Source organism: Plectropomus leopardus, chromosome 9 (genome assembly GCF_026936395.1).
Source record: "Plectropomus leopardus strain MGB_pleo_1.0 chromosome 9, ASM2693639v1, whole genome shotgun sequence".
NCBI lineage: Eukaryota > Metazoa > Chordata > Actinopteri > Perciformes > Serranidae > Plectropomus > Plectropomus leopardus.
The window spans coordinates 25472871-25499683 of record NC_142184.1 but is presented as its reverse complement, the minus strand read 5'-3'; the positions used below and the strand labels follow the sequence as shown (position 1 = coordinate 25499683).

General features: G+C 42.0%; 1 protein-coding gene across 6 annotated transcripts in view; it reads left to right on the top strand.

The window, feature by feature from the left end:
- LOC121947331 (pleckstrin homology domain-containing family G member 4B-like) overlaps window positions 1–26813 on the top strand; it is a 38211-nt gene that overhangs the window by 7868 nt on the left and 3530 nt on the right. Inside the window, exons 2-25 of one of the 6 annotated variants that reach the window (XM_088082350.1) lie at window positions 4396–4593; window positions 5328–7269; window positions 7372–7608; window positions 7731–7934; window positions 9231–9351; window positions 9525–9618; window positions 9923–10009; window positions 10666–10785; window positions 10888–10986; window positions 11199–11350; window positions 12217–12355; window positions 13597–13719; window positions 13804–14001; window positions 15520–16232; window positions 16949–17395; window positions 18254–18503; window positions 18885–18974; window positions 19675–20001; window positions 20097–20267; window positions 21137–21314; window positions 21434–21550; window positions 22910–23194; window positions 23848–24089; window positions 24378–24436. In XM_088082350.1, coding sequence (XP_087938476.1) covers window positions 4396–4593; window positions 5328–7269; window positions 7372–7608; window positions 7731–7934; window positions 9231–9351; window positions 9525–9618; window positions 9923–10009; window positions 10666–10785; window positions 10888–10986; window positions 11199–11350; window positions 12217–12355; window positions 13597–13719; window positions 13804–14001; window positions 15520–16232; window positions 16949–17395; window positions 18254–18503; window positions 18885–18974; window positions 19675–20001; window positions 20097–20267; window positions 21137–21314; window positions 21434–21550; window positions 22910–23194; window positions 23848–24089; window positions 24378–24416 — 6573 coding nt within the window. In that variant the 3' untranslated portion in view covers window positions 24417–24436. Of the gene's footprint in view, window positions 1–4395; window positions 4594–5327; window positions 7609–7730; window positions 7935–9230; window positions 9352–9524; window positions 9619–9922; window positions 10010–10665; window positions 10786–10887; window positions 10987–11198; window positions 11351–12216; window positions 12356–13596; window positions 13720–13803; window positions 14002–15519; window positions 16233–16948; window positions 17396–18253; window positions 18504–18884; window positions 18975–19674; window positions 20002–20096; window positions 20268–21136; window positions 21315–21433; window positions 21551–22443; window positions 23195–23847; window positions 24090–24377; window positions 24437–26813 lie in introns of those variants that run through there. The other 5 variants (XM_042492332.2, XM_088082349.1, XM_088082353.1 and 2 more) reach the window with 5 other exon arrangements.

Genomic DNA, 26813 nt, shown 5'->3' with positions numbered 1-26813 from the left:
CTCTCAAGAAGACATGGGAAAAGGACCTGAAGCTGACACTGGAGGATGATGAGAGGGATAGGATTTGTAAAAATATATTTAAACAATGTTAAAGGAAGTGAGGGTCATTTGATTTAAGATCGTGCACCGTTTCTACTGGACTCCCTCCAGATCGTTTAGAATTGGGTTAAGAGAAGTGCTGGAAATGCATGTCCGAGGAGGGTCACCTAACTCACGTGTTAAAGTCCAGTGACAAAGTTCCAGGAATTCAGGACAGGGAATGTGTTAATGTCTGCAACATTTCAGAGAACCAAATTCCATTCAGCCCCAGCGTATCTGTCTTAGGTGATGGATCAGCCTTAAAGCTACAGTTAGCAACTTTTATGATAGTAACTTCTTGGCCAGTTTTCTAAAACTGTCAATATATTCTGAGAGAAGTTCATGAGACAGACAGCGAAAACAAATGTGACAGTTTCAGCAAATATGTTGAAAGTGTTTTTTCTATAAACGTCACAAACTGTAGATTTAATGGGAGGAGATAAATAAATTTCAAGTATGGTCCAAATTAGAGTTATGACAGGCAGGCAGAATCTTCTCAGAGGATGCAAGGCTGAAGGGGTGCGTTCACTCCAAGAGTGGGCTACAGAGATGGAGTGACGGCATTCAAAAAGATGTTCTATAAATGTTTCATCAAATAATACTTAAACTGTTTAGAGGGCTCCTGACATAGGCCACACTTTGTGGGGAGTTGCAGTTTTGTCTTGTTTTGTGTCGACAGCATATGATGGAGCGTGTTTAAAATGATAACAAACGTCAATTGCGTATGTAGTAAGGATGAGTTTGGCTTGAGGGGTTTGTATGAGTATTTTGTGTTATATTTTGTAATGCATTTTATTTTATTTTTTATTTATGAAACAAAACTGTTCATCAAAAACAATTTAATATCACAGCTGAAGACAAATGTCCCACCGGAATGCATTAAGTCACCATTCGCCATTTTCCACTGTTAAATATTTAGTTCTTGTCCAGGCAGGAACTTGCTTGGCATCAGGAATGTTTTGAGACTATTTCTGTTTCATAATGATACTGGAGATATTCAAACTGTCCTCGGCTCCCACACTGGGACATCTTATACACAGTAATGTGAGTCGTCATTTATTTCAGTGGCTGAGTGAGAGAGATCTGGGTGTTTATATAGAGCCGTGTGAATTTTCAGCAACAGTATGCTGGCCTGAGTAGAAAGACAGCTCTATATAGTCCACTTATCCACACACATAAATAAAATAACACACACTCAACAAAGCATTTATGCTGGAAACAGCTTTACAGTATGTATTCTGGTAAGCAGACATACAGTAACTGGTGATGGGTGTTTCTTCTCACAGCTGACTCATATTACCAGCAGGGTTAACACGCTCCGAGTTAAATTTCACTCTCATTTTGTAAGTGCTCCAAAGGCTTGAAAGCATTTGCATGTCCTGTCACTGTTGCCAGGGGACCCAGCCCAACATCACTGTTTAGTTTCCCTCTTAAGGTCACATTCATTTTTATATTTCTGCAGTTTTTAAGCTGCTATTGCCAAGAATCCCACTCCTCCATCAGCAAAAGCACTTACTGATAATGTTTCAGAGTTGATGAAGCAGGTGCTCATTATATTTAGGATAAGGAAGCATTTATTTAAAATTCTATGAGCTGTGAGCTGAATATGTTTCACAGTACACATTGTGCTCCTGAGTGTGCCGCCATCCTCAGCTACTGTTGCGTCTGCTTCCATTACCCTCCTCCTCCTCCTCCTCCTCCTCCTCCTCCTCCTCCTCCTCCTCCTCCATGTTATCATGATGACCGTCACTGTGCTTTGTCCCAGCAGGGTGTGGCAGGACTGACCAGAAAGCTCTGAGTCACAGTGTTGTTTGTAGAGCTGTGGGGGCTGCGGACTGGCTGAGAGTCAAGCATTTTTAGATTATAATATGAGGGGATAAGACAGAGAGGGTGGAAGACCATATTTGCTTTAGCGAAATAAGACTTGGTTAAAACAGTGGTTCCCAACCTTTGATGATAGTAAAGAAGTCCCTGAAGCAATTCAGGGACTTCTTTACTATCGTTTAGTAAACTGAAGACAAATTTTAGGGATATTTTATATTAGATTAAAAGAAAATAAGGCAATGTGCCTGTGGCCCCAGGCCTCCAAATCACTACATCTGCCGCTGGTAATAATAATGACAGCTCAGCGCGAGACACAGAGCAATGCATCCTGGTGTTTCTAAATAATTCCATTCAAAGTCTGACTGAACTTGAAACAAAAACAAAGTAGTCTGAAGAAGTCTAAAGAAATCACTGAAGGCCTTTTGAAGAACACTACAATGTTTTTCTTTCCAAGGTGCAGAGAACGAGATGCACATCAGACAGTAGAGATGTTGAGGCACTGAGCCAGTGTTAGCCTGAAGGGACATAATTCATTACACCCTAACACACCCTTCTTTGTTTCCATCTCCCTATATACATCTGTCTTTCCTCACAGCTGGGCACCCTTGAGTTCAGTGGAATGATTTTAACAAACAGATATGTGACTTAATTCTCCACCAGATAGCAAATGAATGTGCAGCTTCTTTGCAATGGTGTAGTGATGGTTGAGGAGGTTGCATGTACTACAAGGTAGGTAGGTTACTGACGAGGAAGTGGGTATGCGAGAAACCCTTGTGAAATAGTAGCTATAGTTAACCTGACCGCAGGATTTATGGCGTTGAAAAATAAAAGACTGATATACTCCAGTACATTTACTCACCTGGCTGAAAACAAGACTGCAGTCGTTTCAGTCGGGAACCCAACCGCATACTAAATAGTTGACCTATAGTCCACTGGACTGTACCCTTTTAGTGGCTTGCTGTGTAACTTTAATAACATGAGGAGGTCGAGGCCATTTGTAATGATGATCATGTCCACACTGAGCAAGTCAGTCAATTTGTGGAAAAAAATCACTTTTCTTTGTTTTGCATGGTTCACATCAAACATGAGTTTTACTTTTCTGATATTTGCTGCCTGCGGGATTATCTAATGCGTTTATGTCATCAAGTTTCTCCATTTCCAATAAAGAACTCAAGTAATGAGTCCTAAAACCTGGAAATAAGTCCAGCATTTTAGCATCTCCGGTTGCCTTGTCTCTGTGGGTTTATGAATGGGTTTTTGGTTAGATGCCTGAAATAAGGTCTTTGGTTGACAAGGGTTGAAGAGGCATTCGTGTTTACATCTACAACACAAAATACATCAGTGAATACCCTCCTTGCAAAATTTAAAGCTTTTATGTGTCTTAAAAAAATTTTCAATGGAAAAATCCCATAGGCTTTTTGACTAGGGAACCAGGGCGACATTAGCTTCCAGGTTGGCCTACAGAAAAATGTCCTCCCTGGGGCGCTAATCCCACATCCCACAGTTTGGCACGTCACAATAGTTGCGTGATTGCAAACAAACTATTCTCCCAAAATGATGGGATGAGGAAGGTTTTCAAACTAAGACTCATTTCCTTACTTCTACTCTGACACTGATGCAATCGCACAGTAAATGACACTGAACAAATGCCTGGGGGAGAAATGGCAGCAACATTCATACTATGCGTCGACATTCACACACAACCCTTCCTCATGTCATATATCTCCTCATAGAGCCTTAGCAATGCATGCATATACATTAACCCCCGAGGTCCACTGCTGTGGCCTTTGCTGCTGCTATATAAAGCAGGGCCTAAAAGTGGGAAGCAGGCCACGAGTTCAGGTCAAAGGGAATGTGAAACTATAAACCAGGAGGCTAGCTAACCTTGAGACCAGCCATCACACACTGTGTTGACTTGGATGTTTTCTGTCAGGCTGGCTGACTATATGTTTAATGATGAGTGTTTGTGTTTGCGAAGCTATTCTCTCAGAAGGCCATGAGGTCGAGGACGAGGCCTGTGTAATTTACTGTGAGAGACGCCAGTGAGATGAACGTGACCGACTCCAGGCTTCCTGTTGTTTAGACTACAGAGGATTTAAGTAAATGATTTTTGTTGATTTCTCTAGTTCACATGAATGATACAGTCATAATTTCAAAAGAAAAGAGCAAATAATTCATTAGATGATTGTTAGAGTATTAATTAGCAGTTTTAATAATCAGTTACCTGTCATTTATTGAGTGAAAAGGTTTTTGACTGGTGAGGCAAAACAAGCAATCTGAGGACTTGTGCCTCTGGAAATTGGAATGGGCAATTTCACTTATTTCCTTTATCCTAATCATAATCTGCAGATTACTGATGTAAAGTTTAGATTTGATAAATTACTGGCTAAATGACAACTGGTCCAAGCAGTGCACAGCTGCTGTATATTGCACATACTAATGAACCAGTAGGGCTTTTCTTAAACCTTTTCTTGCTCTCTGTTTTGTTTTCAGAACCTTGATTCTCTGGAAAGCTCGATCCAGAACCTGCTGTCGGTGCTTTACCCGCCCTTCGAGGCCACCGCCCCCACTCTTCTCAGCCAGCTTTTCCAAATCATTGATAGTCGTTATCGGGGAGACGCCCTGCGGTGTCTGTTGGACTTTCTGGTCCCGGCCAAGCACATCTTAGACACCGTGCAGCAGGCTGCATGTGTAAGTTACTGTCTTTAAATTGTGTGCGAGTCTTAAGAGACATACATCCATTATATTAATAATATTGAACAGAGCTGCCCTGAGATCTTTTTAATGAACTTAAAGCAGCACTTCACCCACAAAATGAACATTTGTATATCAACAACTCACTCTGTAATGTTTAATTTGTGAAGAAAACTCTACCTAACTCTAAACACTATTTCTTGCATGATTCCATGGTTAACAAAGAATCCAGAAACTTAGAAAATTATTGATTAATTGATGTAAAACAGAGCTGCATTTTTCAATAGCAACACTATATTTAAACATCTGTTTACAAACTCTCACACAACTTGTGCAATGTACATAAAGTCTCATTTATTCAGTTGTATCCAGTTGTATGCTCAGTACTTCCTGAACACATGCATTTTTGCTAATTGAGACTTGGACTTTACTGCAAGAGATGTGTGAAAGTTTGCAAAACAATATTTTGATGTAACTCTCCTGTTGTAAATCACGGCCCACTTTACTTCAATTCATCAAGAATTCCCTGTTTTGTGGATTTATCGTTCTCCACGTCAGCATGCGAAAAAAACAGTTTCTCCACAAATTCAGTGCAGCACAATAATTGACATACAAATGATCATTTTGTGGATGTTGTATTTAATTTAATATCTTGATAAAAATAAACAAAAATGTTGAAACCTCTATAATGTCTGAAAAGCTATAAAGTCATTGTTCTTGTCCTCTTTTAGGCTCAGTACTCTGATGTCCTTTTCCTGTGTGAGGGCTGGCCTCTGTGTTTGCATGACCAAGTTGTCGTCCACCTCGCTCCCATCAACCCCCTGCTACTTCAGCCTGGCGACTTTTATCTCCAGGTGGCACCATTCTGTGACCAATCAGCTCGCATCGTGGTCTGCAGCCTTCTGGAAGAGGAGGGGCTTATAGTGGAAGTGGTCGAGGAGACCCCGATCCCTGAAACTTCTTATCCTTGCATATTCAGCTGTGACTGGTTAGAGGAGATCAACCAGGGCCGCAATGGAACGCCTCTTAGCCAATGCCTGCTCGCCACTGAACAGGGTGTGTTGAGGTTACCATGGAAACGGGTGGCCGTGCCTGACTTTGTGGACGTGCCAGTGTGTGCGGGGAGTAGTATGGCCTCTGCTCCTCCTTCATATCCTCCTTTACCGCCTCCGCTTCCTCTTCCTCCACCTCTTCCTAACTTTCCTGAGAATTCTTCTTCAAATAGTTCATTTCCTCTTTCTCCTTCGAAGGAATCTACACCACAAAAGTATCCTGTAACCATTCAAAAATCTATGTTAGCATCTTCTTCACATCCCTCTGCCTTCTCTGTGGAGACCAGAATATGTCCAGCAAAGCACGGCATTGCCGTGTCACTCTGTCTGGTGGATACAAGCACTGCATCTTCTTCTAGGCTGGTTAAAGTGAAAGAGACTGAAACTGAGCCTAAGCCCATTGGCTGGGTGTCTCCTAATAAGTGGGACAGCTGCCTTACTGGGACAGATCCAAATACAGCTACAAAAACAAGCGCTGTTTCAGGTACATGCATCCCTGCAAGTGGAGATATAATTACATGCAAAGGTGAAGATAAGGGTGTTATCGTTGAAAATATAGGGTCAGATAAACATAAAGATACAAACATTAAAGATATAAGCAGGAGAGAGCCCGCAGGCCACGCTGCTACAGAAGGGGAATATATTGATATTCTGCAGGCAACTATGCTTTTTAGTAGAGCTCAGTCAGCAAATAAAGAACAGAAATTAGACATGCAAATGCAACCACACTCACAAGTTGAACAACAAATGCAAAGATATCCACAAAGACAAGCACCAATGCTACCACGTGCACAGACTGAGTCGCACAGGCAACCAAACACACAGGTATCACCTCAAGGACAGTCACAAGCTCATGTGTGGTTACCTACAAAACCACAAAGTCATTCTAGATCAGAGGCTGCTGTAACAAAGAGGCCCAACATGTCTGCAGAAACACCGCTCCATCATTCCCAGTCCCATCACCCTCACCCTGACTCCTTTGAATCTTCTCAGTGTGTCCGCACTGTTCGCTTCTCAGAGAAACCCTGCACGCCCTGCATGAGGAGAAGACAAGGCGGAAAGACTTCCAGAGCTCAGGAGCTGAGGTGTCGATACCGAGACTCCTACCAGGCTGCTATACAAAACCCTGTCACCTTTGGACAGGAGAGGGAGAGGGAGAATATGTTAGCTGTGCTAGAGGAGGATGGTGATTTCTCACAGTGTGATGACAGAGCACCAGAAATAGGGGATCCATGGTGTAATGTTGAAGGAATGTGGTTTGATCCCGGGATGCAACGGCAGTGTCCTTCCTCTGTCAGTGGAGCCATCTGTAAGGAGTCAGGAGAGATGAACACTGTTCCATATTGGAGAACAGGAGACACAAACACTGCCCCCTGTGTGGATTACAGGGGAACTAATGCTGTAATGTTTGGTGGGCTACCAGAACAATCAACTGAGAAGACCACTCTGCTATTCAGGGAACCAAGGGAGACACACTCGGCCAAAACTTATGGCAGTTTACACAATGTGAACAGGACAAATTCTGCAGAAATGAGAGCAAACAGTAACAGAGCCTTGTCAAGTTTAAATGATCAGTCAGATGCCAAGTCTGCCAAACGCAGCGGATTACCATTTACTTCAGGTGAATTTCCAGCGATGAACATGACCCCCAAGCCTCATGAAAGGCTACAAAGCAGAACCAATTCCACAGGAGTGAATCCAGACTTTCACAAATCTCTTTCAGCGCCACATAACAGACGGGACTCCACATTAGATAGAAGATGCTCATCGCTCTCCACAGCTGTGGTGGATACATCAGAGAAGTGTGCGCTCGTCATTGTTGAAGGTCACAATGTTCGGAGGAGAGAAAACACTGGCTCCTGTGCGGAGATTCCTCAGTTGCATGTGGTCAAATGTAAAAACAGCACAGCCTTTGGACTGGTTTCACCCAAGATCAACCGGAAGAAGACGGTCATTCCAGGTACAGAGTCATGTTGTCACGTGTTCTACTCTGATTTGATTTTAAGCATGAAGGTTTTATAACATTCATTTTATTATGAATTTATTAGCCTCCCTGTAGCGAAATGTATCCACTCTCTACAGATGCTGCTCAGCCTGGTAGTACGCTCATAACCAGTAGAAATGGCCATCAAATGGAGAAACTGTCACAGTCAGATCCACCTCCAGCAGCAGAGACACAGAAGATCTCCCAGCCTGCCTCTACTCGTCCCAGACCTGACCACCTTCCCCTGGGATCCCCAGACCCCAAAGCTCACCCGCTCTACTCAGGAGTAGCATCTCTGACGGGTGAGTCAGTTAGAGATACAGCAAATAACATCAAAAACTTGTTTTTCAGCTTTTCAAAAGTAATGTGATAAAGTTCTTGTAAAAAGGCAACATATACAACTTAGATGACATAAAATATATCTGTATTAAATTTAGGGCTGCTCAATTATGGCAAAAATGATAATCATGATTATTTTGATTGATATTGAAAACATGATTATTTAACATGATTACTCTTTGGCCTTTAGTACATCATGCAGTAATTGAACATTAACTCTCGTGTTTATTTTTTAACACTGAATGAGCTCTAGTTTTTAATAGGCTTACAAATGAACTGAAAAACAATGAAAGCTTTGTGGTGCGGCCACGACGTGCGTGCTTGTTGTCGCTCATGCTCTCTCTGTCGCTGCACGCGCGAGACGTCGAAGTCTCGAAACAGCCAGAGAGTCAGTGTGCAGTAACTCTGTTTTCAACCCGAGCTGAACTTCTGTCTGGACTTTGGTGGGATGGGCAGAGCATGTGGAAAGCTCACGCTTGATTTACAAAATAAAAGACAAAATGAGAGCAACGTTGTTTGACTCATTATGCCGCACATAATCGTTTTATCTCGATTATCTTGTTTTGAAAATCAAGGGAATCCAAAATCGAAATTGAAATTAAAATCTAAATAATCGCCCAGCCCTTATTAAATTTGTCATTAATAGCTTGCCTAAAAGCAGAGAGAGATTACATTTAAATGTGTGTCACAGAAAAGTTACAAAGAGAGCCTGTGAGAACAATGATTGTTGTTTTTTAATAGGGCCGATTATGCCTATTGTCTTTTCTCTTGTCTTGAACATTTACTTTTTTCCTGAAATGGTGGTAAAACTCACCCATTTACTATGTTTAGCTGTAACTCGTTCTGTCTCCCTTCTTTGCCTTTTGTTCTTTATTTTTCAATAAAGAACAAAAGTTGTTCAATGCAACTACAATGCAGTCTTACAGTCTTAGTGTTTTTATATGATGATAGGGATGATAGGGATAGGGTCAGGGAGTATTTGGCTGAAATAATATTTCAGAGGAGGTGCTTTACTGAAAAAAAAAGTCAGAAACGCTGGGTTAGCAATACAGGTTATTTGTCCATGCAACCTTTGCTGTAGTTGCACATTTTTTTTTAGCCATTTGGTCTTCTTAAAAAGAGATCACAGTACTGTAAACAACCTAACAAGACTGGAGGTGCCAGAGTCACCTACATACTGTATAATATTACCTTTTTTATTAGAATGAAGTCTTTCATGTTGGACATAGTTCTCCTTAAGGACCCTCTAACCCCTTCAGGTGGCAGAGACCGGACGGGCAGAGTAATAGTCGAGATCTATGGACACCATCCGGGGTGGAGTTCAGCACTAACAAGCCAGGAGCTCTTCCAGATGCTGCTCTACTTCCGCACTATCACCAGGTAACCTTCATAAGCCAGTAAATCAATGAATGGACTGAGAAATATTTTTATCAGACTTGAAACAAAAAAAACCCCATAAATTTAAAGTGCGCTGGAAGGGTGGTTTTTTTTTTTTAACTTTTTTTTGTTGTCATTGTTTTGTTCTGATTTGCTGTTTTTATCTCTGTATCTAGGAGAGAAATCAGAGAGGCTGGGATGACACTCATTTGTGATTCAAGGAAGACAAATCCTCAGCCACAGCTCTATAAGGCCTTGATGACTCTTCAGGTAAGAAGCCCAGAAACTTCAGCAGATCACACTTTGCTGTTGTTGTTTATTCTTGTCTGGAGTGCTGCTGTTTACAGACAATATGCAGTTTTCTAATATACAGTTTTCTAGTGCTGGTATCAGTTCCAAAATGTAAAATAAATTCATCTCCTTTGATGGCCATATGTTTTTGACTGTTTAAATGTACTCTGATTTATTTGTGATGATCATTAAAGATGCAAATCAAAGATGCACCAATGTAGTTAATTTGGTTTTGTGTGTGTGTGTGTGTGTGTGTGTGTGTGTGTGTTTTAAACTATTGCAGGAGCAGACTCCTCAAGCAGTAAACAGTTTCGTGCTGCTGGTGGACAAGGAGAGCAGCCTTCGGCCAGAGAGGTGTCCCGGCATCCAGGTCAGCTTTTTCATTCTTTGCAGCCTTTATTATTAGCCACTGCAGATGGAGGAATAAGTCAGTTTGGTTTCCCGGAAAAGGTAACCTGTCAGAGTGGGCCATAAACTTTAATGATCTCTTTGATGAGGGCGTGTTTTTAGCCATACTAGCAGCGTGGCTACAGCGATGGCGATGTCAGTTAATGAGTCAGTTTGTGTGCATCACTTTGGTCCACACAAAATATATCCCAATAATGACACATGGATTACCATGAAAATTTGACATTTACTGCCTCCAGAGGATTTATGCTAGGGACATTTTGAGTCACTTATCCGGTTAAATATCTGAACATAACTTCCAAGTTCATTCTCTTTGGACAGATTTAGATTTCCAAAACAAGCAATTTTACAAAATTAAAACAGATTTAATGAAAAATCTGTAAAAAAGAGTCATCATCTCAGAAAACAAGTTAGTGCAATTTTATGGTTTGAGTTTATTTCATCACACTATATGTTAAATAAAAGGATACAGAGTTAATAAACAACATTGCTGGGAAAATATATATATGTTTAGTAAAGGACAGAGGAGGTTAAACAGCGAATAATGTTGTAAGAATATCCCTGTTCATTCTGCAGCTGTGAGAACATGCTGTTACTTTGACACTTGTTGCCTTAAAGCAGACTGAAGTGGTGACATCCATGAAAGCCTTGTTGAAGCTGGTGGAGGTGAGTCAGCTGAGCTCCCGGCTGGACGGCACACTGTCTCACAGCCACTGTGACTGGATCGAGCTGCACCAGGTGAGACAGTCCTCTCTGTCTGTTTTCTCTCTTGTCAGGCAGCGCTCTAGTTATCTCTTCATTACTCATGATTTACTCGGGTCCACATCTTTCATTTTTTAGAAACTCTTCCCATTTGTGTCTGACCTTCATGAGGCATCCAGCCTTCTCCTGAGAGCCATCAGCAAGTTAGAGGAGCCCCAGAGGACAGACACTGTGCAGGTACATTAATGCTTTTTTGGACCTGAATGGCTGGGTTCATTCTCAGTTATGTAACTCCATTATCACTGATAATACAGTACATGCAGTGTGTGTTATGAGGATAAAAACTTCTGTTTAAGTTTTGGTGAATGCATATGAAAAACGGCCTGTGTCAAAAATGTTGAATTGAAGAAGTTTCCTTGCAAATCTTAAAATGTCTTTTTGTCAAACAGACTGTGCAGCAGTGCATGGTGGACCAGAGGACTCTGATGAGGAATGTACTGGAGGACAGCCGATTGGTCAGCCTGCAGAGGGAGGGTGGGGCCATCCTGGCGAGGCTGAGGAAGGAGAGTGATCTCAAATACCCCCACTATGAAAACCTCAGGTAAACTCCTGCTCTCACCTGCTACATTTACACATACATATCAACCTAAGTATTGCACTCTTTTGGGGAGTGAGCTTATTTACATGACCCCTGATACCCTGTGATAAAATATTCTAGCTGCAGGAAAATAAACCACCAGACATGTTCTTGCAAATCACCACACCAAAAACTACTGGCTAAAATTATTATTGTGCAGCTGCAGTAAGCTTTCAGGCGCATTATTTGATAGGAGGTGATTTCCATTCAATTCAATTTTATTATTTGTCCCAGAGGGCAAAGTGCCTTGCAGCAAGCCTAAAAACATAGGAAACACATAAAAGCACAAACAATATGACACAGAAGCATACAACAGTTAACATTATTCTGTACACAGGGTGGCTTGCACCGGTGCACATCCAAGCTTCACAGGAGCAGATTAATAAGTGTCCACCATACCATAATGTCGTAGGGTCTATAATAATTCAGTCATCATTAAACATGAAAACATCTCCTAATAACAACCAGATATAGATACAGATACACAAGACAAAAACAAATATTCCAACTGTAACCTACTGTCCCTCAGGTGTCACAAACTTGGGGATACACCATCATATTTTTGGTATTTTTAGATCAAAATGTAGTCATAACACTCAACATCTAATTTTGTCCAAAAGCTGAAAAGCAAAAGTGAGAGTCAGTGTTTCTGTACCACTCTTAGCTTTCTTAAGCCAGTTTTTCCCAGTTAGTGTTTGTTATTTAAACATTTATAGTTAGGTTTATATGTTGCTTAATCCTCTTTTAATATCTTCAAGAACACCAGTTATTATTTTGTATATGTTCTGTATTTTTCTTAAGCCTTTGATGTTTCTTTCTCCCACATGTAGTGATGCGGTTGACTCAGTGACCAGCCTGTACAATCATGTAGAGGAGCAGGCCCACGTCCTCGTACAGAGGTCCAACGTGTCACTCGAACACCTTGAATATCTGCTGCAAATCAGAGAGCTGGAGGGACACTTCATCCAGGTGCAATATGATAGCAGGCCATCAAATCAGCCTACAGATGTTCAGATAAATGCAACTCACTTTCAAATAACATGAAGTTTGTTCAAGGAATTTTCAACCTGCCCCCCTATTTTCCATGGTTTTGTGTCGTGTATGTGTTTACTGTTTGCAAACACAACATTCAAACTTGCCCCCCCCCTGTGGTCAAGCAAGCTAGAGAGTGAAAGAGGAGAGCGAGCGGTGTTAACCAGAGCAAAGTAGTGAATTGGAAGATAAAATGTTATTTTCTAAAGCACAAATGAACACAACCAAAGCTCCGCACAACCCTGCAGGAAGGTGCTGCTTTGCTCGATTTTGTGGGACTTCAATTGAAGCTCATGCTCGTGTGTGACTTAACCTCGCCCTCGATCAAACAGACACACAGACCTGCAGTTGAGTGAGACGGCTACTTGCTACGTTTCCATAGTCCCATGGAGTCCCAACCTCATGCTGCTATTGGCTGGGGGCTACAAACCACCACCACTCACCATCGCTTTCTCTCATTGTTGTCTCTATTCAACACTTAGACACAAAAACATGAGAAAAAAGGGTCCAGGTTGAAAAATATCAGAGTTTTTTGTTAAGTGCAGTTATGATCCTAAGGGACCAAAGAATATATTAGTTCTTGACTTCATGAACAATTCATCTCGTAGGTTTATTGATGAGCGGATCAAATGCCATTCATTGAATTTCTGAGTTTTGCATTTTAATGGAAAATTAAATATTTTGTTTCAATAGATTTTCTCATGTAAATCAGGGAACACAAAGTGATACAATTTATTAATTTCAAGAAAGACTGACATGACGTGTGGAATAAGATGTATTTTTTTGCCTTAGTTTTATGTCACTGCATACTGTACCACATTTTTTACGGTACTGATGCATAAGTTGCTTAGTTCTGGGTTGGCATTTGTTCTTTCACTAGCACCTGAGTCACGTGAGTGATAAAGAACTTCATCAATTATATTTTTAACTGAGAGAAAAGGGCAGATTTGCTTTCGTATGGCAACTCACTTCTTTAAAACATGCACTATAAAAAAGAGAAACCCATAGGTGAGTGAAAAAAAAAGATGCGCACAGTACTCCCACCCACTAACTCTCTAAAGCAATATACAGAAAGTACAACAAGGGCCGATATACATACAGCTAAACTGATAAAAGGCAATAAGACAATTACCATTAGATTAGAACTTACACAATATTGTTTTACATCTTTCCTTCAGACGCAACAGTGGTTCAGTGTAGAGGGAGAGCGCCACCTGCTGGAGGCTGAATCAGTCGAGGACTCTGGAGACAGAATGGAGCAGATTCTCAACAGCTTCACCGGTTTCCTTATTGAGGCTAATGTGAGTCTACGTCTCCTTGTGGCTCCATTTGTGTGTCTCTGTCTGTCCACCTGTCTGAATCCATCATTCTCCCTCATCCCGCAGGACCGAAGGCACCACGCCATGACGTTGGTGTCGGAGGCAGAGCAACTCCAGCAGAGCGGGCTCTCCTACCCGGAGACGGAGGCGTTCGGGACACTAGTCTGCGCCTTCAAGTCAGGCCTAGAGGACTTTCTGTGCAAGGCAGAGGCATGCGGCAGGGAGCTGCAGATCATGGTCAACGTGTGTGACTTTTGTGAGCAGGTTGGTGGAAGATATGTGATTCTGTGATTAAGTATAAATGATCAATAAGCAGCTCATGCTCTTACCCTGGAGAAAACATTTATTGAGACCAGTTTTGGACCCAAACCCACAAATACATCCCAAATATAATTCTTGGAAGGAATGCAATTATATAGCCACGGTATATGAATGTAGAACTACTACTTTAACAACTGAACATCCTGATGCAGAGCCGTAATTAACTAATCACACGCTAATGTAACTGAGCAGCTTTTTCAAATACTTTTAAATGTGAAAACATTCTTAAATCAGTAATTCTGTGTTAAATTAATTAAATAATTGAAGTGTTTTATCAAATACTTTTTCAGAGACTATTAGCACAGAGTAGACCACGTTTTTGTTGTTTTGGATCAGTCATAAAAAAATAATATATAATATAATATATATATATATATATATATATATAATATATAATATATAATGCTCTTTTCTCTTCAAAAATGACTTTCATTTTCGTTACTTTGGAAAGAGATTAATTGTATACATTCATATACGCTCATGCACTTTTGCTTTTTCATAGAAACTAAATGTCTTAAAATAACTGTTTGTCATGTTCAAAGGAGACATTTTTATATGCAGATGATTTTTATTTTACCCAAAAGATGTTTAGGGAAGAAGGCAGCACTCCAGCAGTCATGAAAATGTCACCTTATGTCTTCATGATGTGTTTTTCTTTTTTTTTTTTTACTGTACATGCAAAGACCTGACGAATTTTTAAAGGAATACTTCACCCTGAGAATGACCATTTATGTAACAATTAGTCATATTTAGTTAACTTGAATGCATGAAGAAAGCTTTATTTTTCTTGCATGACTCCACAGAATAAGGTGAACTACGGTGATTTATTGATTGGCGACCACATTAAACAACAGCAAAACTTTATCAACATCTGCTTACAAAACTCTTAAACAATTCATGCAGTATAATCCTCAGGTCTCAGTTATTCAGTCGTATGCTTACTTCTTCCTAAACACAAGTATTACAGTTTTAGAATAAGTGTGTGTACCTGGGAAGTACTAAGCATACAACTAAATAAATGAGACTTAGATTGTATTGCACGAGTACAAGAGTTGTGAGAGTTGGTAAATGAACATTTTGATATAGTTTTGCTATTGCTAGATGCGGCCCCAAATCAACCAATAAATCAATATGTTTGCCATATTCCATGGAAGCATGTGAGAAAAGGTTTTCTTCACAAATTCAAGGTAATGTAGCACGACTTACTGATTTATAAAAAGTCATTTTGTGGTTGAAGTAACCCTTTAAACTACACAACATGCAGTCAAGAACTGGCCAAAAAGCAATCACATCTGTAGCGCTTTTATACCTTTCCCTGAGTAGTTTTCAGCATAAATACAATCTCACTGCGTAACATTTGTGTCAGGTTACACTGCTTCTGCCTGAGAATAACAAGTAAATGAGAACATGCACTTTTGTTCTTTTGCATAATCAAAGACAACCTCTGTAATCTCCAAACAGGCTACAGCTCTGGCCAGTGAATGCATTGAGTACCTAGACCAGAGTCAGTCCAGTCTCCACACAGTGCAGGACCATGACCAGACTTCATCTGCCAATCAAACAAACACTCAGCCAATACAATACCAAAATCAAGAGTCTATACCGAGCACTGCATCCACAGCTGATACCAGTACAGCCCATGCCTCAGAACCAACCACCACCCGTGTTTTACTGCCAGGCAATGACACTTCGACCCTCCAGACTTTCCAAGACAGGTTCCTCCAGTTCACCCCAGAGAGATTTCAGGAGGTGAAAGCCCAGGCTGGAGCCCTGAGGGGCTCCAGGGGGATGCAGGTGTGGAACGTAGCCTGGCTGAGATGCCAGGAGGCGAGGCAGCAGCTTCAGGAGAGGATGCAGGAGGTGGAGGAGGTCATACATCAACAACCAAATTCAAGCAGCTGGTGTGAATGTCATTATGTCGATGTGGTGAACGTTCAGACTCCGTCCCGTGGGGGCCAGAGTCTGGTGGTGCAGTCAACGCCAGGGCCTCGGCACCCACAGTGGGAGGGCATTGTGTCGGGAGCGGTGGATTTAGGGAAGAGAAGGCCAGTCCTGGGCACCAACAACACTAACTCAACGACTGTAGCCTGCTGTAACATCATTGTTAAACCTGAGGATCACAGTGATGCTGGAACCAACCAGGGGTCAAAGGTCACTCCTCAGTCACCGCACAGGTATTTTTTTGGTGTATTCATCGCACTCAAATATGATTTAGTAGTTAGAATTTTTGGTTTCATTGCCATTTCCAAACAGTCCTGAAACACTGCTGTTCACTGAAGTTCTATGATGTTCAGTCTTTATCTCAGTGGTAGAATATAACTAATTATATTTACCCCGAGTACTGTACTTAAGTACAAATTTGAGGTACTTGTACTTTACTTGACTATTTGTTTTCATGTCAATTTATACTTTTATTCTACCACATTTCAGAGGAAAATATTGTACTTTTTACTTCACTACATTTATCTGATAGCTTAAAATAAAATATATACTAGTTTTCTATTAATAGTATTGAGTTTTGGTTTTGTTGCCTTCAATTTTTTTTTTTTTTATCATTTTGAGTTTTGGAATGTGTTTCTGTTATTTTTTGTAATTTTGAGGTTTTAGTGTGTATTTTCTATACTTTTTATATTTGTTTTTAGTGTGTTTTTTCTATTTTTTAAAAATAATTTTTGGTGTGTGCTGTTTTTTATCTTTTTGTTTTTAGATTTTTCTGCATTGGGTACTTTTACTTTTAATATTTTTATTACATGTTCCCAATTATACTTGCTTAGTTTTACTTTTAATGAACTCATAACAGAGTATTTTTAAAGTGTGCTATTAGTGCTTTTACTTAAGTAAAGGAACTGATGGCTTCTTCCACCACTGGTGACTTTGTATCACATAATAGGTCAGCAAGGAGGTCAGAAAGAGAGTCAAGGAGGAGACAGACAAGCAGAACGAGAAGTGAGAGAGACGCCGCTGCTCTGTCTCAGTCCCACACTGTTGGCTGCCAGTGGTTTCCATGGGGACGAAGTCTTGGACTGCGGTCTGTGAGCCAGGACTCGTGCACCACAGCAGCAGCGACGGCGGGATCATCCACTCCTCCAGAGCAGCGGGTTCGATCCCCGTCCTCCTGCTCCCATCATGGTCAGCCGTCTTGTCGGATCCTCCAGGAAGCCCAAAAGTTCCAGATCTCCCGCCACGGGAGCTTCTGCTCAGAGGACTCCTGTATGAGTGACCGGGGCGCTGCAGGGGGTAACGGGAGTTTATGCTGCAAACACTCCAGCCTGCCCATCGGGAGATATGAGGGGGCCCTTTGTTTGGCAAGTCCGCAGGAAAGTGCCAGCAATGCCCTGTAAGTTTATCACGTGGGTAAAATTCGCTTGCATTAATTATTGAAAAAAAAGATCCAAACTATCATTTTCTTTGCAAGGTAATATTCTGTGAGACAAATAACATGCCTTTATTTTTTCTAATTTTGTGAGTTAATGAGATTTCATGCACTCTTTTCTGTCTCTAAGCTTCCAATGAAGTACGAAAGGTACTGTTTTTTCTTCGTTTCTCTTTTTTTACTTGCTCTCAACTTGATGGATTACTGAACAGGCCTCACCGACACAGAGTGACTGCTATAAATGAGAACCATGTATCGGGTTAAAAAGTTAATGGGCTAAGTCGTAGGTTTGGATATTCAGTCACATTTTTGGCTCCTAATAACAACTTGAGCCTTTTTAAGGAATACTTTACCTGAAGAAATGATCATCTGTATATAAAATACTCACCCTGTGTTAAATTGATTTTGTGGGAAAAAAAAGTTGTTTCGCATGCATTCCTCCACGGTAAACAAAGTATCCAAAAACTGAGAAAATTCTTGATTAATTTAAGCAAATATTTTTTGAAAGCACCAGGGGTCAGACCTACAACATTGTGACAATGTCGGTATCCCATAAATATTGTAATTTTCGATTTTCTCCACATTGCCTAACCCTGTGTGTGACTTAGCACACAGAGTCCCAGTACACAGAACTGGTTTAAAAACATCAACAAAGAACTTTCCTTTTATTACTTGGTTTGTAAATATGCGGAGAAATCCATAAATAAATATAACATATAACATATAACATATTACTGAAATGCATTTATTTATTGTAGTGTAGGTGTAGGTGACAAGTCTGTGTGTAAAGTTAGTAGATATTTGTTCTGTGTGTGTTCGCAGGAGGCTGCAGCGTGTCCTGGAGGAGCTGGTCTTCACAGAGAGGGAGTACGTCCGCTCACTGGGCTACATTTTGACCCACTACCTCCCCCTGCTGGACAGACCAGACGTCCCCCAGGACCTCAGGGGCAAGCGAGGTGTCATCTTCGGCAACCTGGAGAAGCTTTATGACTTCCACAGCCACTATTTCCTGCCAGAGTTGGAGGCCTGCCAGAGGGAGCCCGCCATGGTGGCACGCTGCTTCCTCAGACATGTGAGTAGTAACTGTACACCTGTAAAGGATATAGTTGTTTATAAAGTATAATATTTTTGTAATGTTTGAAATTTAATTGATTTTGTTTATGAATCATTATCTGATTGTTTTTTTTCTCTATTTTTATTATTACCGTACAAGTACAATTAATTAAGAAATGTATCTTTTAACTGATTTATTTGATGGTGATATACAGAATAACCCCACCTAACTTCTTGAAATGTGCAGAAGTGGACATGCACAGTAGCAAGATTTCAGTCAAATGTTTGTGATAGATTATTAATGTGTTACTATTGCAGATGTATGTGGCTCCTGAGAGTTAAAGTTGGCATATTAATGTAGTAATTTTCTAATCGGGCTGAACTTGGGTTCTTTTCACAGAGTGAAAGTTTTGGCCTGTACGCTCTGTACAGCAAAAACAAACCTCTGTCAGACGCCCTGATTCTGCACCGTCGCCATGACATCTTCAAGGTCAGTTGTCTTAACCGAACATAAAATGCAAGAATTTCCCATTTGAAATAGTCTAAAGCAGATTTTTCACATCCCTTTCCTGTTTTGTTTAAATTACACCAGCTTCATCTTCCTCAGATGTTCGCATTTTAGGACATTTCATTTTTGTAAATCACGCCTGAACTGTAGTTTTTTATTTGAGTAGGTTCCATGTCACATTATCAACTTTGATGACTGTAGCAGTCATTCAACCCATCACCCTGGCAGTGTAAGCAAGGATGCATTACTGAACAGGCCTTCCAGGCACAGGCCCAGGGGCCCAAAGTGTCAGGGGCCCTCCTGGCCTGCAAAATGTCACTCAAATTAACATGTATCGATCAGGAAGAGACTCAAAATGACCACAAAGAAATGCAAAGGAAAAATAACGACAGAAACGGGCAAAAGAACAGCAAAGAGATACAGCATGTTGACTCAGAAACACAAAGCAACCACAAGGAGACATAAAATGCCTGCAAAGAGACATAAAACAACCAAGAAGAAAAGCAAATCCTCAAAGCGACACCAAGTTACATCATTACAACACAAAAGACCAAGAGACATACTTAACCTCATAAAGATGCAGAACGACTACAAAAAGAAGCAAAAACATCAACAACAAACAAAGTCTGTGTGTCTTGGTCCTTTGTAGGACTTAATAGTCCCACTTTGTTTTCCCTCACAGAAGAAGCAGCAGGAGCTGGGGGACATGATGGACCTTTCATCCTACCTGCTGAGGCCCATCCAGAGGATCAGCAAGTACAGCCTCCTGCTGCAGGACATGCTCGCTCTGGCTGGCTCATACAGGCCTAAGGACTTGATCCAGGATACACTGCTCGCATCAAGTGTGTGCGCGCAAAGTGTGTGTGGCGCAGGTTCATACTTGCCTGATTTAACGAGCAGTGAGAGGGAGCGGGAGAGGGCTGAGATCCAAGCTGCTGCGGACCTGGTTCGGTTTCAGATGCGACACGGCAATGATTTGCTCACCATGGATGCCATCCAGGATTGTGACGTGAGATATTAAAATGACAGATAAGATATAAAGCAGTAATGCGCAGTCGTTAAATTAACTTATGATAGTCTTATTTTCTTTCTCTGCTCCCTCAGGTGAATTTAAAAGAGCAGGGCCAGCTGATTCGCCAGGACGAGTTCACAGTTTTCTTTAGGAAGAAGAAATGTGTCCGCCGCATCTTTCTCTTTGAAGACCTCATTCTTTTCAGCAAGACCAAGAGGACAGATATTGGCAACGATGTTTATGTCTACAAGCAGTCATTCAAGGTCTGCACACATCCTTGTTGATCAAAACCCATTGGAGCCCATCCACTATTGGGCTGGGTTGCACCAACAAGGGTTAGTTTAACCTAAGATTAGCTCTAAGCAGAGTTTAGTAAAACTGGGTTTAAAATGAGTAAATCCAGATATGAAATTAATAAGAGCTCTGTTGTACCACCAAAAATTACTAAATTACTTTCAGTGTGATAAATCCAAGTTTATTTATTTAAACAGAATTTAAACTGAGTGTAGTAAATAGAGACGAGCATCGTATAAAAATTAAATTAATAAACACATTTTGAAATAAATTAATAAATACACACATAATCAGCATGCTGTTGGCACCTAGTAAATAAAAGAGAGGTGAAGGGTGTTAACTTTTTAAAGGGCGCTGACTCATGATGACAGTTGGCCCTATCTTCCTGTTTAGCCCCAGAACAATTTCAGTTTTAATTGATTTATCTCAAAAAGGCAGCCGTTGTGTAAGTTATACTCCCCAACTGTAGTTTTAACATTAAATCTAGATCACAGTTTAAATTGAGTTTTAAAGTTTTGGTGCAACAGAACAACATTTAATTTAGGTTTAGCGTAAAAACTAAACTAAGATCTAAAGAGAGATTTCAATTTGATTGTTCTCACACTGAAGCTAGTTTTAAAGTTTGGTGCAACAGAATTCAAACTTAAACCAGGATTTAATCAGGTTCAAAAGTTGATCCTTGTTGGTGAAACCTAAGCTTAATACCTTCTCTTCTGTCATGATGACTAATTCATGGGTGTTTTCCAGTAGTTTTAATGCAAAGCTTCCTAGTGAGGCTGAAACATCAACGTTTCCATCAGTGTAATATCTCGGTATTTCTTTGTCTTTTCTCTCTCAGACATGTGATATCGGGATGACCCACAACTCAAGTGTGAACGGCTTGTGTTTTGAGATTTGGTTCCGCCGCAGAAAAAGTGAGGACACTTACACCCTGAAAGCCTCCAGCATGGAGGTGAAGAAAGCCTGGACCACTGACCTGGAGAGGATTCTGTGGGATCAGGCCACTCACAGTAGAGGTATAAAGAGCAAAAACACATCAACATATCTTATTCATAAAGCTCTGGTATCAGAGTACAATTTACAAAGTGTTGTACAGTTTAAAAAAAAAAAAACAAGACTATACTACATGTTCCAGAGCTACGTATGCAGGAGAGGGTGTTCATGGGAATGGGCCGCAAACCTTACTTAGATATTCAACCCAGTGATGCTGCCATCTGTGACCGAGCCGTCAGCTGTGCCCTGCCTGGGAGAAGTAAGGAGCTGCATACACAAAACATTTCTTTACCACCGACTTTAAAATATTTTCTTCAGACAGCTTCACAAGTGAAAACATTTGACGCTAATTTCAGCACTACTTTATTCATAATACACATTATATCTACCGGTTTTAACATGTGTCAGGATTTAGTGATACATGGCACGGCAGGACTTCACACCCACAGAGTTAGAGTTCCTGCAGATGCTTACAAAATCTTAAAAGGCATTGAATGCACTAATACAAAAATAAGGCCTTAATTGGTATTAAATTCACTTAAAATAGTCTTTCAAAAGTATTGATATGGTCAGAAATGGGGAGGAGGATTTCATTTATCCCTTTTCTGACGTTGCATCATAACATCTCAAATTAGTTTATAACTTTTTTTTTGTTAAATAATTAATAATACAATATAATTAATTAATTAATTCCCTCCCTTAAACTCATAATGATGGTAATCCAAGAAGTCGAAGCTTGCACACGGATTGAGAAACACAAAATTGCCCAGAGAACAGGCCAGAAACGCCAGATTGTTTACACTTTTGTTGGATAACGAAATAGATACCTTTATGATAATGTAATTTGTTCATTCTCTTCCAAGTGTTCCACTCCAAAAAAAGGTTGTTTTTCCAACATTTGATGAAGATAATCGAACATTTATACATGACGTTTGTATATATTATTCTTACTGAGATGAGATTTCTCATATGCCTCTAGGGGTTTCTTTATCTCACCTGCACAACCTTGTCCTCTTTTGTATTTCTGTTGTTTTGTTTTGTGCAAATAAATCTTAAATCTTAAAATCAACTTTTAGTAAAAGTTTTAATAATCAAATTAACTGTCAGATGGGTTGCCATGATATCTGATACAGGCATTCATGTTCTCTTCAGGATGAATTGTAATAAGTTTGTTGACTTTTCATCCAGCACCATCATCAGGTTAAAATTTCAATTTTGTTTTATGACCAAATGCCTGCAAAACTAATAAAATTCCCACCAGCCCTAGCTGTGCTAATTAGCAAATGTTAACATGCTAACATGCTAAACCAAATGATGAACATGGTAAACAATATGCTTCCAAAAAATTAAGCACTAGCATGTCAAATGGTGTAAGCATGTTAGCATTTGGCTTGAAGCACTGCTGTTGCAGCTTCACAGAGCAGCTAGCATGGCTGTAGACTTTGTCTTGTTTCCATTTTTACATAGTTTTTAGTTTCTTCAATATTTTTCATCACAAAACTAGTAACCAAACGTAAAAAATAATTGCATTTTTTGAAATAACTGCTTGTGCCATCATTGCTCACTGACCCAGCCCATTATTTTCTCTTTGATGGCATCTATCTATGTGTGTCGTCAGTCCCTGTGGCGTGTTGTTCTCACAGGGGCTTAGAGTATCCACGACCTCACTCCATTGGCTCTGGCAGCACCGCCTCCACCACCCTCAGCCAATCATCTTCCTCCTCTGGTCGGGGCTCGCTGCCCCCTGCTGGTTATCCTGGGAACCACCTACAGGGGTTGGAGAGCGGTCTCGGTGTCTGCTCCTCCCCTGAGGCTGTGGCTGAAAATGAACTCAACAACTATCATCTTCATCAGCATCATCTTCATCGGAACTGTGAAAAATGGAAAAATCACCATCCACTGAGTGAGTTTAATATTAAAATACTGACGGTTGGGTGTGGTTAATATGCTAGTGTGACATTTGAATATGGTCAAGCATTTTTAAAGCCACTGTTGATTTGAAAATTCCTCAGTTTGGCTCTCACTGGTGGGATCATCAAGAGTAGGGATGCACGATATATATTTTTTTTTGCCAATATCTCATATAACAATTCAATTGGTCGATATCTGATACTGATATCAATATATCCGATTTTTCCCCCACTGCATATTCTGTGTACTCTTGTTTTGATCGCCCACTAGCAGATGGAGACATAAAATACAGTGCTACTTGGTGTATTTAGTATGTATTCATTGTGCAAAATAAGAAAAATACTTCAACTTAGGGTTGACGTTTTGTGCATGTTCACTTTGTCAATTTAAAAAAAAAAAAAGGCTTGTGATAACGGCAGATATCAGCATGTTGGTCAACATCTGACATATTATTTTAAAGCAAATATCTGCCGATAGATTGATGACGTGCCAGTGTCGTGCATCCCTAATCAAGAATGACACTATGGCAGACGATGTTACCATGTTTGGATGCCATTATGGATTTTGAAATTATGCAAACCTTCTCAGGAGTTATACACAAGTTTCTGCTTTCATGGCTTCATAAAGTATCTGATTCTGCTTCAGTCGACAGCACTGAATCATCTGCAGAACACATCAACCTCTTCAGCAGCTCAGACCGCAGCTGCCTGTCTGCCATTGGTGGAGAGGTAGTGGACGACTCCTCCTCGATTGCATCCCAGAGTTCAAAGTCCCGTCCATCACTTTGTCGAACTTCCAGCCTGAGGATTAATGGTTCACCTGCGCTTACCAGAAAGAAACCAAGTGTCGCACCCAAACCTCCACACCTGGTCAATGCTCAGGCACAGGTGAAGGATATGACCTGCTGAATTGTATGTATTTATTGTATGTGAGCTGAAGGCGATGGTTCGAGACTCAAAATTGCCAAAATCATGTTTCTCTAATGATAGCAGCTGTGAAGTTAAACATTCTGAATGTGTGTTAGTGTCAAGATGACAGCCTAAATGCTAAAAACTGCTCTATAGGAACGTTACAATTTCCCAAAACAGATGAGTCAGTATTATTAACCAAGCTCTCATGCTTTGTTTTTTTTCCAATTTAATTTAAAAAAAAATATTTGTAATCTTGCATTACAGGGTGATGACATTATAATTGGAAAATCAACAGAAGTTTAGTCCTGGATTTCCTGCTGAAGGTAAGAATGTAATGTTCTCAAATTAACATACATTTTAAGTGGAAATATGTTAAGTAAAGAAAAAAAGATTTAAGGGTTATTTTTTAAATCTTATTTTGAGGTTTTCCATAGAATTTCCCCTCAATTAAACATTATTAAACAGGATATGAAGTAATTCCCGTGGGCTCACCACCCATAGGAGGGGCCGTAGGGGTCGGGTGCAATGTGAGCTGGGCAGCCGAGGCGGGGACATGGCGGTCCGATCCTCGGCTGCAGAAGCTAGCTCTGGGGACGTGGAATGTCACCTCTCTGGTGGGGAAGGAGCCTGAGCTGGTGCGCGAGGTTGAAGTTCCGACTAGATATAGTCGGCCTCACCTCGGCGCGCCAAAGCAGAGCTCCGGAACCAGTCTTCTTGAGAGGATGGACTCTCTTCCACTCTGGAGTTGCCACTGGTGAGGCGCCCGGGCAGGGGTGGCAATACTTGTGCCCAGCCGGCTCGGTGCCTGCAGTTGGAGTTCGCCCGGTGAATGAGAGGTAGCCTCCCTCCGCCTTGGGTTGGGGGCGGATCCTGACTGTTGTTTGTGCCTATGGTCCAAACAGCAGTTCAAATATCCACCCTTTTGGAGTCATAGAGGGGTGCTGGAGAGTGCTCCTTCTGGGACTCCCTCGTTCTGCTGGGGACTTCAAGCGCTCACGTTGGCAGCGACAGTGAGACCTGGAGGCGTGATCGGGAGAATGGCCCCCGATCTGAACCTGAGTGGTGTTTTGTTGTTGGACTTCTGTGCTCGCCCACGGATTGTCCTGCGAACACCATGTTCAAGCATAAGGTGTCCATATGCGCACTTGGCATCAGGACACCCTAGGCGGCCGCAGTTCAATGATCGACTTTGTAGTCGTGTCGTTGGACTTTAGGCCGTAATGAACACTTTCGGGTGAAAGAGAGGCGGGCTATCAACCGATCACCATCTGGTGGTGAAGTTGGCTCCGATGGTGGGGGAGGACGCCGGTCAGACCTGGCAGACCCAAGCGCATAGTGAGGGTCTGCTGGGAACGTCTGGCAGAGTCTCCCGTCAGAAGGAGCTTCAACTCCCACCTCCGGAAAAACCCGACCATGTCCCGGGGGAGGCTGGGGACATGAGTCCAGTGGGCCGTGTTCCGTGCCTCCATTGCTGAAGCGGCCGACCCGGTGCTGTGGCCGTAAGGTGGTTGGTGCCTGTCGGGCGGCAACACCGAACCCACTGGTGGACACGGCGGTAAGGGGTGCCGTCAAGCTGAAGAAGAGTCTATCGGGCCTTCTTGGCCTGTGGGACTCGGAGGCAACGAACAGGTACCGACAGGCCAAGTGCGGCGGCGGCGGTCACCGGGCGAAAACCGGGCATGGGAGGAGTTCGGCGAGCCATGAAGCGACTTCCGGACGGCTTGAAGGGTTCTGGACCACCATCCGGCGTCTCAGGAGGAAGCAGTGCTCCGTCAACACTGTGTATGGTGGCGGCAGGGGCACTGCTGACCTCGACTTCGGGGCGGTGTGGATCGATGGAAGAATGCCGAGACCTCCTCAATCCACCGACCGCCTTCCGTTGGGAAGCAGGGCCTGGGGACCCGGGGTGGGCTCCTCTATCTCTGGGGCTGAGGTTACAGGTGGTCAAAAAGCTCCCTCGGTGGCAGGGGCCCGGGGTGGGCAAGGTCGCCAGAGTTCCTCAAGGCCCTGGATGTTGTGGGGCTGTCGTGGCTGACACGACTCTGCAACGTGCGTGGACGCCGGGGGCAGTGCCCTTGGACTGGCAGACTGGGGTGGTGGTCCTCTTTTCAAGAAGGGGACCCGGAGGGTGTGTTCAACTACAGGGGATCACCTCCTCAGCCTCCTAGTAAGGTCTGTCGAGTTACTAGAGAGGGAGGAGTCCGCCGGATAGTTGAACCCAGTTCAGGAGGAGCAATGCGGTTTCGCCCAGTGGTGGAACTGTGGACCAGCTCTGGACCCTTGGCAGGATCCTTGAGGGTGCTTGGGGTTTGCCCGTGAGTCCCACATGTGCTTTGTGGACTTGGAGAAAGGCATTGACCGTGTCCCTCGGGGATTCCTGTGGGGAGTTCTCCGGGAATATGGGGTTTGGGACTCCTGATCTGGGCTGTCGTTCCCTGTATGACGGTGCGGAGCTTGGTCCGCATTGCCCGGCAGATAAGTCGAACTTCGTTTCGGTGAGGGGTTGGACTCCGCCAGGGCTGCCCTTTGTCACCGATTCTGTTCATAAGTTTATGGACAGAATTTCTAAGCGCAACCAGGGTGTTGAGGGGTCGGTTTGGTGACCTCAGGATTAGGTCTCTGCTCTTTGCAGATGATGTGGTCCTGTTGGCTTCATCGGACGCGACCTTCAGCTCTCACTGGATCGGTTCGCAGCCGAGT